The sequence below is a fragment of the Lepidochelys kempii genome, chromosome 6 (genome assembly GCF_965140265.1).
Source record: "Lepidochelys kempii isolate rLepKem1 chromosome 6, rLepKem1.hap2, whole genome shotgun sequence".
Classification (NCBI taxonomy): domain Eukaryota; kingdom Metazoa; phylum Chordata; order Testudines; family Cheloniidae; genus Lepidochelys; species Lepidochelys kempii.
This window is the reverse complement of record NC_133261.1, coordinates 90337046-90349516: the sequence shown is the minus strand read 5'-3', so window position 1 is coordinate 90349516 and position 12471 is coordinate 90337046. Positions and strand designations below refer to the sequence as shown.

The window sequence follows — 12471 nt, the reverse complement described above, 5'->3', positions numbered from 1 at the left end:
TCTATGCCCATATTTGCCTCTGGCATCAGCAAGGTTGTTGGTTTTTTTTTAAAAAAAAAAGGTAGGTTTTTTTTCTTCCAATTTCGTTATTGCTCTGAAATATTTACAGGAACACAACACATGTTTGAAAGCTTTTTGACACTGGAAATGTTTTGCTCTAACTTCAATCTGTGAATGAAAGCTAACTATTCAAAAAAGTTAAGAGAAATGATGAGACTGTAAATATTCTTCTTAGGTCTATTAGGAAACAACGAGTTATAGAACAGCCTAGGGAAAGAGGAATGGGTGGAATGCCCACTCCACTTCTAAAATGATCTTAGCATCCATAACCTTTTCATATCTTACAGTGTCCAGCTCCCGACCCTCACAGAGACCTGGATCCCTTTGACACTGCTTCTGCCGCACCTTAATGATGCCTCTCCTTTTCTTACACTGATTTCTCAGGATCAGAATATGTTGGGCTTCTTTCTGATTGCTATTTCCAATCCCTATATCTTCCCTCTTCTCACTCTTTCTCTTCCTTTGAATGACACCGTATCTGACTCTCCTCTCCTTCTTCATGTTGCTGTCATCTACTCTCTACCCCTCTGTCCCATTGCAAGGTCTGCCCTGCCAACCCCCAGCCCTGGCTTACCCCCTAAGTCTGTTTCCTCTGTTCCAGCTCTCACGCTGCAGAGCATCTCTGGTAGAAATCCCATGACCAGACTGACTTCTTCCATTAGAATCCTTCTGTCTTATTTCAGTTCTACCATCTTCCCAGTTAACAACTCTACTTCTCTAGCTTAACTGAATTTTACTCCTTCAATCCTGAGCTGCCTTTTAGCCCTTTGACTCTCTCCGCAAACCCTCCACTTCTCTCTGCACAGGATCTTGCTGATTTATTCCAGGAAAAAATCAACAAAGTATGATGTGACCTTCCCCCATCCTTTTGCTTGCCTTCCCTTACTTCCCTCCTCCTCCAAACACTTTCTTCCTTCTCCCTGGTCACAGATGCAGAGGTTAACATGCTTTAGTGTCTTCCATCTTCTAAAAACAAAAACAAAAATCTACGCATGATCACACTTGCCTGTTCAACCACCGCTCAATCTCCCTTTTATCTCTGAGCTCATGTGATGCCCTGTTTACAGTTGCTGCTGGAGTTCCTCTTCTCTAGTTCTATCCTAGATCCTTTCCAGTCTGGCTTCCTCTGTCACTCAACTGAAACTGTTCTCACCAAAATCTCTAATAATCTCTTCTTATTAAAATCTCAGAACCAGTACTCCATCCTCATTGACTTGTCAGCCACCTTTGATACAGTTGACCATGCTGCTCTTCTTGAAACCTTGTCCTCTCTTGGCTTCTGGGACTCTGTCCTCTCCTGGTTCTCCTGCCTCTCTAATCAATCCTTCAGAGCATCCTCCTCATCCACCCTTCACCTTTCTGTGACAGTTCCCCGGGGCTGCCTTGGTCCCTTCTCTTCTCCCTCTGCACCCTATCTCTGGGTAATCTCATCTGCAAACACAGATTCAACTACCATCTCTATGCAGGAGGCTCACAGATCTGCCTCTCTAGTCCAGATTTGTATCCCTCTGTTCAAACTAAAATATTAGCCTGTCTCTCTGATCTCCTCTCGTGGATGTCTGTTAGCTCAAGCTCAACGTGGCAAAAATAATGTATCTTATTATTTGTGGTAATAAAGTTTATTATTACTTTTCCACGATTTTCTGCTGTTAGCCAGCAGCTCAGAGCAGTGGCTCCCGCTGTCGGCCGCCCAGGGCTGAGAGCCGGGACCTGAGGCTGACAGCTGGGGCTCCCACTGTCAAAATTGCGGTAGAAGCCTAATATTGCAGCATCCGCAATTTCTGCAATATCGCAAGTTAGGTGCCTTATGCACCATCCTTTTCTCTGGCCTTGACAAATGCATTCTTACTCCATTCATATCCATTCAGAATGTTGCTGCTAAGATGGTTCTTCTAGCACATCACTTTGACCATGCTACCCCTCTCCGTTCCCTCCTTCTCTATCACATTAAGCAAAAGTTACTTGTCTTAATTTCAAGGCCTTTCATGGCCTATCCCTACCCTACCTGTCATATCTTGTTCTGTATCAAAAGGTCAACTCCCATGATGCCAGTCTCCATCACCCACCTGTTAAATATTCAAACAAGCACCTACATATTTTCTTCCACGTTGCCCCATGCTTGGGAGAAACTCCTCGTAAACCTCTGCAAATACATTTAATTGTTCTCCTTCAAATCCGTCCTTAAAACCTCCTTTGCCATCATGCCTATAAAACACTTGACATCTATCTTTTTGTGCTGTGTTTGTACAGTGCCTAGCACAGTGGGGTCCTGATCTAAGGTTAGGGCTCCTAGACACTATGGTAATACAAATAATAAAGACAGAAAAAACTGCTATTGGGTATTAAAACTAGGAGTAAGTGGAGCTCTAAACTGTCTGAGGAGGGCTTAGTTTGCCAGAATCTAGAACTTTCTAGATTAAGTAGAGCAAAAGTAGAGCATCTGATAATATTTCTATATAGAGCTGGCTAGCTCATCTGTTTTTTCAGTCTTTAGATTACAGTGTTGAATTCACTAGATGTTTGTCATTCTAACTGTAGTAAACATGGAAACTTCTGGTCAATATTGCAGACAGATGACAAGTGTCTGTTCATTACCAAATATCAGTATATGAATTTATCTTGCTCAACATGCCTAAAGTTGAAGTGGTAGAAAGCAAGTTATTGATTTTAGTGAAATGATTAAATTCTTTATAAGGTAAAAAGTAAATGTTATTAAAAAGTTGTAAATAGCAATATACAAAGAATTCTTGCTCATGAGAAAATCGGTTTCTTCAAGACTAAATACATCATTGAATGAAACTTTGTCTGTAGAAGTCAGCAGGAGAGTAGAATATTGAGGCTGCTGAGCCTGCAAGTGAGATACTTTTTGTGCCATCATCACTGAAATGTAGCTAAAATTTATTAATAGTATTGTAGCAGCAATTTGTCCCTGTTCTACGCATTCCAGCAGCATTTTAATATCAACTTCTTTGAGAAGCAGTCGGTTTTTCTTTGACAACCTAAAAATGGCAAACATCAATTGGTGATTGTGCCATAAAAACAACTGAAAATCAAAGTTTCAAGCCTTCTTGTATATTACCATCACCTTTTAATGTAGCACAAAATGAAAAATTTAAAGAGCATAGCATAATATGAACAATTTAAAGAAGGGATTGAAGCACTTCTTATTTAATATTCTGGAACAGACAGGTCTGCTATTAGATGTTACAAGTGCAGGGGGAGAGGAAATTTAAAGGAAGGGCTAAAAAAAATAAACAGATATTATGCAAGGTGATTGATCAAATATGAAAACGATCTAATAAAAGTAACAAACAACCATACAGGGAAAAATGTTTCTTCTTAATGCTATTGATTCTACATCTGAAACGAAAACTACAGAATACTGTATTCAAGTTGCTGAAGATGCCAGCCAGTAGAATACTGAGAAAAATAAGTTAGTGACATTTTTGTCATTTGTTCTGACAGTAAAAATGAAGTGAAAGGATCAGTTCTTAACTCCCCGCCCCACCACCGGACCCAGCTCACTTCCGCTCTGCTCTGCCTCCTCCCCTGACCGCACCGCCCTGCTCTACTTCTCCGCCCCCCCCTCAGCTTCCCATGAATCAGTTCCCCTGCGCTCCTCCCCTGGGTTACCTGCTGTGGTGCAGGCGGCCCTCCTTGCACCCCCCCACCCCAGCTCACCTCTGCCTCCCTGGGCCTGAGTGCGAAGCCGCCGCCTGCTTCTCAGCCTGCCCTGGCTTCCCACGCGAACAGCTGATTCGCGGGAAGCCTGGGGTGGGGGGGCAGAGAAGCAGAGCGGGGTGGCACATTCAGGGGAGGGAGTGGAGGTGAGCTGGGGCAGGGAGCTGCCAGTGCGTGCTCTGCACCCACCAAATTTTCCCCTTGGGTGCTTCAGCCGTGGAGCACCCATGGAGTTAGCGCCACTTTTGGCCGGTTAAATTTAGAAGCCCTTTTAGAACCAGTTGTCCCTTGCAGAACAACTGGTTCTAAAAGGGCTTCTAAGTTGAACAACTGGTTCTAGTGAATCGGTGCAAACCGGCTCCAGCTCACCACTGCTGGGATCCCACATGCTCTTCTGCATGGGATACATGGAGATATGAATGAGATTTTCTTGCCCTGGGACACTGTGATGGGGTGTATAAGTCCCACATTGCGGAATCAAGAGTTAAAGAGCAGTTCTGGGCCCAGAGGGCTCCACCCAGCCTCACCTGCTGGGCAGGCTCACAATGGAGGCAAAGATCAAAAGGGAGCATCCCAGCTCAGTCTAGGCAGAAGGAGGCAGTCCTAAGCTGTTGGCCCCTGCAGAGAAGCCTCAGGAGCTCCACATTGCTGGAAGCAACCCCCCTTGCTGAGTCACCAGAGGCCCCCGTGGAGACCAGGAATGACAGGCCATGATTGAAGGAGAAGAGCCTCTGCATCGCTGAGAGGCAGAACACCCCTTGAGAGTCCACAAGCACACCTTGTGGTGGCTTTTGAGGGGCAGAGGCTGTGGTAGGAGGTGACCTATGGAGCAGGCTTGCTGGTGTCCTTCCCCAGGCTGTGTATCCAACCTGCCAATCACAGCGCCCTGGGTTTTAACCCACTCGAGCAGGGAGGGCCCAAGTTCCCCTATGGCCCCACAGACAATACCATCTCTCCCCTCACCCCCAACAGACACTGCTGAGGTTTCCATATGGCAGAGCTGAAATAAGGTTCTGCTTCACAAGTTCTGTTGCCCTGGGACTTCCTGTTCCATCTTGACTCTGGGACAACCTTGTTCCTCCCTCCACTGTATGAGGATTATATACTTAAATGCTGAAGATCCAGAACAGCTGAATTCATTTTGCCTCAGTGCTTTCACCTTGGTTGTACTTTAAATTTTCTCTCATTTTAATATATAAATCTGCCCTGTGTTGATTTTACTGCAGGGGTTTGTGGCTGGTTGTGAGTGTTTCCAGCTTAAATAATGACAGCTCAGTTTTGGCAGAGCTAATGCTGTTGAAATGAACTTTGTCAATTTGTTAAATGTTTTACTAATTTATTGATCTCAGTTGAACATTTAGTTGTCTGGAACCTGCCCCTTGTACTTCTCTGGCTCAACTAAAGACCTATGCATGCATGCTTGTCAGCACTAGATCAATGATAAACCCAAAGTCATAAAGAACAACGAGCGTGAAATTTCATGTGCCTCCCAGGTCAACTAGCTTGCGTGATAAATAGTCCAGTCATGTTAGCTGAAAGTGAAGAAGAGGTGAGTACAGGCTCAGTCTTCGCTGTCACAGCTTCCCAGTTATTGTAAGCTGCCTGTCAGGAATCTTTGGAGTGGAGGAGCAGCTGCCTAAGTCTTGCCTCAGGTGTGTGGCTAACATACTTTGCATTTTATACTACAAATAATTATTACTGCCATCTGATAAGGGGTAGGCAGGTAGCAAGATGAGATTAATTCTGCTGATCTGCTTATTATACCTACTAAATTGAACATTCAGACTGTGCAAAACATGCTAGTATTCCTGTTTATCCTGTCGTCTTTCTCGCCCCTCTCAGTTGTTCATTTCTCCCCACTTGTTGCACCTTGTCTTAAACAAAGATTGTAAACTCTTTGGAGCTGAGACTGTCTTTTACTCTGTCTATACAATGCACAGTGCAATGGGGCCCAACCAAGTTGCAATACAAATAATAATTAATCCCAAGATTAGGGCTTTTGTCAACATAGAGGAGACCATTTGCTTAGACCATAAGCTGAACTAAACATCTGGAGAGCCCCGACCACAAGCCAAAATTCTAATGAAGCAATGGGACAAAGTTAGGTATGCCTTGTGTTGAGGAAATAGCCATCCCTTGGGCAAGTCATTAGCATAGAAGCAGACACACACCCTGAAATGTCTGCAAGATTATCAAATGGCCCTATGTCCATGTTCCTATGGAATATTTGAATAAACTATTCATAGAATGAGCTGCGGGAGAGGTTACACCAATAAAAGTCCATGCAGGTTAAAAGTTATTTGACTTTTAAAAAAACTGGAAAATACATTCCTGTTTCTTAGTACCTAATCTCTCCATCGGTTTCTCCAGGAGAGGAGATTTACAGCTCTGCCCCAGACTTCTCTCTCTGCTCCTTCAACCTCCCCTTAGCCCTTTCCCATCTGCTACCACCCTTCTCCATTCCTACTTTCTGTCTTGCTTTCCCCATCTCTTCCACCACCTCTCTCCTCTTACTCTCTCCTTATCCTTTTTAAGGCTGTCCAGCTCCCTTCCACTGAAGTGCCACTGGGCTGGGAGCACTCCACACCTCTTAGCAGAGAGGCTCAAAGTGGCTCTGGCCTAGCAGCACTTCGGTGAGGAGCGAGGGAAGGAGAGTTGACAGATTTAATTTGGGGGATGGGGGAAGAGAGCATGGGGAGGCATGGAAAGCTGGGAAGATAAGGAGAGAGCAGATGAGTGAGGAGATGTTCAAGGAAGAGGTTTAGAAAGGAGCAGGTGGAAGGGAAAGCCTCATCTACCGAAAAAACTGACAACAGCCAAATAGTGTTAATGAGGGAAATTAGTGGATTATTTTCATACTAAAAAGAAAAGGAGTACTTGTGGCACCTTAGAGACTAACCAATTTATTTGAGCATGAGCTTTCGTGAGCTACAGCTCACTTCATCGGATGCATACCGTGGAAACTGCAGCAGACTTTATATACACACAGAGATCATAAAACAATACCTCCTCCCACCCCACTGTCCTGCTGGTAATAGCTTATCTAAAGTGATCATCAAGTTGGGCCATTTCCAGCACAAATTCAGGTTTTCTCACCCTCCACCCCGCACACACAAACTCACTCTCCTGCTGGTAATAGCCCATCCAAAGTGACAACTCTCTACACAATGTGCATGATAATCAAGGTGGGCCATTTCCTGCACAAATCCAGGTTCTCTCACCCCCTCACCCCCCTCACTCACTAGAGTGAGTTTGTGTGTGTATGGGGATGGGGGGGGGGTGAGAAAACCTGGATTTGTGCTGGAAATGGCCCACCTTGATTATCCTGCACATTGTAGGGAGAGTGGTCACTTTGGATGAGCTATTACCAGCAGGAGAGTGAGTTTGTGTGTGTATGGGGACGAGGAGCAGGCAAGATTCTCAAGCAGAGTAGATGGATATGCACACAAGTGAGGTGTGGGGTGGACAGACAGGTCCAGGAGGAGGGTGTGAGGGAGGATCTTGAGGTGGCTGAGTTGTGTTGGTGTGTTTTATGTGCTAGGCAGGGGTTCTCACAACAATTTTTTGGTGGTCTCGGAGTGCAGCCACCAACTCTTGCTGGTGGCCACACTGACAATTTTTCCTAAAATATTACTTAACTTTAGGAAAAACAAATAAATATGCACATATATATGTCCAAATCATTATAATTTATTTATGTAGGGTTTTTTTCAGACTTGGTAATAAAAATAATGTACAGTGGTCTCTATTCTTTACTGGACCTAAACAGAATAGAAAACCAGATAAGGTGCTTTGCATGTTCTTGTCTTTTTGTTGTTGTTTGCTTTGCTTTTTTGGTTGCTTTTTAAAAAAAACTTGCTAGGTAGTCAGTCTGCTGCTGTGAAAAGTGATATTTGTATGTTTGTTAATATCACTTTTCACAGCATCCTGGGAGAAATTAAGCCCTGGTTGGGGAGGTGGGCAGGGGGACCACAGGACCCAGGGACGATGGCATGGATGGTGAGCCTGGAACCAGAGCCTGCTACCATGTGAATGAAGCCTGAAGCCCCATGGCCGAAGCTTCCTCCCTCCTCGCCACCCCCCCCTCCCCGGGAAAGTGGGGAATTCACCAACTGCCTGTACCTCCAGCATTTGTGTCTCCGAAGGGGGGCAGGACCCAACCCCCACTAGTGGTCCTGCAAGAGGGACCACTGCTCCCCACCCCCATCACAGCCCAGGAGGCTGTGGCTGCAAGAAAAGCGCCTGGCGTCCGCATGTGGTCACAGTGGCCATATTTGAGAAACACTGTGCTAGAGTACTTTTGTTATATGTGTTCGCAGTGCGGCCCTGACAGGGTTCTCTTGGTGTTGCTCAATACAAATAATAAAGACAACTATATTCTCCTCTGTTTGCTTTAACTAAGCACTTGATTAGTGACTGTGCAGTTTCTGTACCTGTGTCTCCTTTGTTAACATCTCCTGTCAAGACAAGTGTGCAGGGAGGCTTTAATCACAGAGTGGAGGGGTAATGGGAGGGGAAAGCAGCTGAATCTTGATACCTAATACTAGGTCATGCACTTGGGAGACGGTGAATAATGTTGGCATATTATAGGCCATGTGAACAGTTTTCATTCTGTGAAGGAGAGGGAGATACCTGGTCAAAGCGTAAAAATAGTTTGTCCTAGTTTGGCTGGTTTTAAGCCGAGAACTCTGTACCAAGAGGGAAGGATAAACAACCAACTTATAGGCAAAAAGCCATCAGAGAAATTTGAACACTTAGGGGGGCTGAGAAACTGGGGCCAGGTGCGCGTCACCATTTAGTCTCCCCTCCTGCAGCACAGATCCCTCTTGGTGACCACTGTGCCACTGGCAGTCCATGCCGTATACCCTCCCCATACACTGATCTCTCCAAGCAGCTGCCATCAGCCTGAGATGAAATTCTCTTTGTTTGTGGTACTGAATGACATTTGTGTTCTGTGCCAGGCCAGCATCCCATATGTGGATGTCAGGACGGAGAGATCCAGCCCTGAGCGCCACTTATATAAGGTGTGAATTCAGCTGAGGCTTGAGCTGTCAGGAAAGTCCCAGGACTGTAAATCTGATCCGGAAGTCCAGGTGAGAGAGAAGATTCTGTGTACAAAGTCAAGATTAGGTACCCTGGGACTCGGTTTTTCAATGCTCCATGCTGATGTCTGCAGCAATAGAAAGGAAAAATTAGTTAGGTGCAGTTGCAGCACTTAGAGGGAGAGCCCCTGTATCTAGGGTGAGGATAGCCGGGGGCACCTGTTCTTTGGGTAGGGGCAGTCAGGATAGACACCTTTCTCTTTTAAGGGTGGGTAGCTTCTGTGCTGAGCAGATTCCTTTAAACAGAGGTATGAAGGAGAAAGCTGTTGATAACCTCTCTTCCTGTTTCACTCTCCAGGAGGTCCTGCAACTCTGTGAACGCTGATCCATATTCCAGCTGCCCCAAGGTTTTCTTGCAGGATGGCAGCTACCTGTCTCGCCATCTTTCTAATGCTGGCCCTTTCCTCTATCTACTGCATTGTTTCCCATCCAAGCCCAGAGATGTGGTTTCAGGGTCTCTTTCCACCTCGTGTGTGCCTTGTAAATGCCACTACCAACACCTTTTATGGCATCATGTTTGACGCAGGAAGCACCGGGACCCGAATTCACATTTACACCTTTGTGCAAAAAAACCCAGGTAAGGCTGAATGGCAGAATTCCAACAAATAAGACCATTTCTCAGAGATCCAACCTGCAGGATTCCACACCCTGATCATATTGTCTTAGGCCCTGGCTGCCTTAGAGATGCTTTTCTCCTCATGCATCACCCCAGAGTTTGGGACAGCTGGGGCAGTTCTGCTATCAGCCCCTAGATCCAAACTCTGAGTGGTGGTTGTTCTCAGTGTGTGGTGGGGCTTCACAGTGCAACTCTCTTCCCCGTTAATCTAACAAAGGCTGTTGACCTTCTGGGCATAGAAAAAAAATTCTCGGTTTCCGAACGCTTTAATCTGGGCAGTTGTGTAAGGGGAATAAGTCTCACTGAGGCTTGGATGGCGTTTTCATGCATTGTCCTTAGGAAACTTGATATGTTTCCTTGTATTGTAGCTTGATCTGTTTTTAACAGGTGGTTAATGAATTTGGTGCACAATGGGCACATTTTGTTAAATCTTTCCCTGGCAAAGGAGGATCAGTGTTTGTATTGGAAAGTGATGGTTGTTATCTGCAGGGAGATATAGGGGATGGTCATCATGGATGATCTCATGTGAAATAATCTGGTCCTAACTTTGAAGCTACAGAGCAGCAGAGCTGGTGGTATAGGCTTTCTCATGTGCTGCTTTGTTTCATTTGTGCAGAGCAGCCTCCAGAGCTGGAAGGGGAGATCTTTGAGTCAGTGAAGCCAGGTCTTTCTGCTTATGTTGATCAGCCTGAAAAGGTAAGAGTCTTCCGGAATCTCCCATGTTCCCTGTAAATAGGTCTTCTCATCTTAATGCCACCTGTAATTTACTTAATATGATTGACTGTATCTAATGGTTAGCACAGGGAACTGGGAGTCCAGATTTAAGTGACCTATTCACACATCTGTCACTGAATGTCTCTTTGACCAAAGTCACTTCACCGCTGTGCCTTAGTTTTCACCCCTCTCAAATGGCAATAATTACATTTGCCTACTTCACATGGAAAATGTGAGGTTTGTTTAACTATTTCTAAAGTTCTTTCAGATCCTCTGATTTAGAGCAAAGAATAACTACTATTATTAGGGGTGGAACTTTTATGCTTTAGTAGCAGAGTTCCTATTCCATAGTAATTTAAAACATGATTTTTGTACTACCAGTATCCATATTCACTCTTTTTTTTCTCTGTAACTACTCTAAACATGATAGTTAAGTAAATGCTCCATTTTCATTTACTAGTAACTGTCTCAATTTTTCCTTTTGGGTGAAACTTCTCAGTGCAAAGGTGAATTTTTTTCCTTGGGAATTTTGAGGGGAAGCAAATCCTGCTTGAGTTATATAATGGACAAAGAAAGAAAGAAAAAAACTCTTTCCAACTGTAAAAGAGTTGCTTTTTTTGTGCATGGAAAATTCAGACAAATGATCTATAAATGTAAACCTTTGTATGCAGCGAGACTTCAGTGAGAAATAGTTTTCTAATAAGTTTTGGTGGGGGAGAATCAATACTGAAGCTCTAAGCGATACAAATTTCATTTTCAGAAATGGACAGTACAATGTTCTATTACACTTTAGCTAAGTAATTGCTTCAGGTACTGTGACAATTGGGGAATCTGTATGTACCACTTATGAATTTTGTTTGTTTGATATTGGGGGCTCTTTATTTGTGTCAGACTGCAAGCTCTGTTTTGGATGTGGGATTCTTTACCTTCTCTGTTCTCGTGTTACTGACATGACAAACTGAAATCCAAGGTGTAGTGATGCATGACTAGCAATAAATTGGGACAATCCTCGATTGAAATACAAAAACCCTAGACAGTGGACTGGCTTCCAACCAGAAGAACTGGTTTGTCAGGGGAGAGATGACCTGATAATAAAGTCAGCTGAGGAGGCAGATCCACAAGTCATCTGATAGAGGGATTGGAATGTTATAAAAGGGCAAGAGCGGATCTCTTTTGGGTCTTGTGCCATTTTCATCAGTTCAAGCTGAGAGAAGCTGCTGCAGTAGCCTGATGAGGCGGGGGAAACCATGGCTACTTGAACACAGATGTTTCCCCAAGGACTACTAGGGAAATGATGAGCTAGAGGGAGAGGCTTTGCATTCAGAGATGTTTGTTGTTAGCATATATATGCTGTACTCTCTGTATGTTTCTCATGCTTTAAGTAAAGAGCAATGTTCTGTTCAAGTCCTGTGCAAAGTCTGGATTTGTTAGATGCAACATCTACCATGTGACATCTGGAAAATGTAAACCATAAGGCTCACACCTTTTGGATGGAGTTCTGGGACAGAATGTGTTTTAAAGGTACTGGGTTATCTTTGGAGTCAGCACTGATCCTGAGGAGCTTACGGCAAGTGGGCTGCGGGGCTCCTTTCCATGAAGGGGTAACAGACAGAGTTGATGCCCAGGAAATGTGCCAGAGAGGCCGAGGGAAGAAACAGTATTGCAGTCTACTGAGACCCAGGAAAGCACATCGCGGAGGGTGGGAGGGGGGGTTCAGTATATCCCCTCACAGCATTCTGATGAGCCCAACTAGATTTGTGACATGGGGGAGAAATGTGATAATTTGGGGGATCTGGCTGTGCCTTCTCTGTTAAGTACAGAGCAATGGTATTAGAATTCTGTACACAGTGTCTGTGTGCATTATGTGTTACACCTGTCATGTGGCCCCTGGAAGAGAGAAACCAGAAGGCTCACACCTTTGGTTGGAAACCTGAGAGACGGTGTATTTAAGCTACAGGGACATCGGAGTCAGCGGAGTCAGCGTTGATTCAAGAGGCGAGGCAGTTTGACTGCATAGTTGAGCTTCTCAGCCCAACCCGAATCCAACAGGATCCAACTATAAGTGTCAGGGTCGGGTTAGGTCTGAAAACGGCCAGGCTCAGGTTTTGTGATCTCTGATCACTTCCTCCTGCCCTTGGGATTGGTGGCAGCTGCTTGCTCTGCTCCTGCCAGTTGCTGCCACATTGCTGCATTCTGTGTGCGCCATGGAGTAAGTGTGCTAAAGAGTCACAGTGCTCTTATTCCACGGCGCACATAGCGCGGCAGGGCGGGCAGCTGGCATGAGTGGGGCATGCAGTC

General features: G+C 44.9%; 1 protein-coding gene across 5 annotated transcripts in view; it reads left to right on the top strand.

The window, feature by feature from the left end:
• Positions 1 to 12471, top strand: part of ENTPD5 (ectonucleoside triphosphate diphosphohydrolase 5 (inactive)) — a 38608-nt gene that overhangs the window by 774 nt on the left and 25363 nt on the right. For 2 of the 5 annotated variants that reach the window (XM_073349145.1, XM_073349141.1), the window contains exons 1-3: positions 5264 to 5393; positions 9142 to 9420; positions 10076 to 10155. In XM_073349145.1, coding sequence (XP_073205246.1) covers positions 9204 to 9420; positions 10076 to 10155 — 297 coding nt within the window. In that variant the 5' untranslated portion in view covers positions 5264 to 5393; positions 9142 to 9203. Of the gene's footprint in view, positions 1 to 5263; positions 5394 to 8702; positions 8835 to 9141; positions 9421 to 10075; positions 10156 to 12471 lie in introns of those variants that run through there. The other 3 variants (XM_073349143.1, XM_073349144.1, XM_073349142.1) reach the window with 3 other exon arrangements.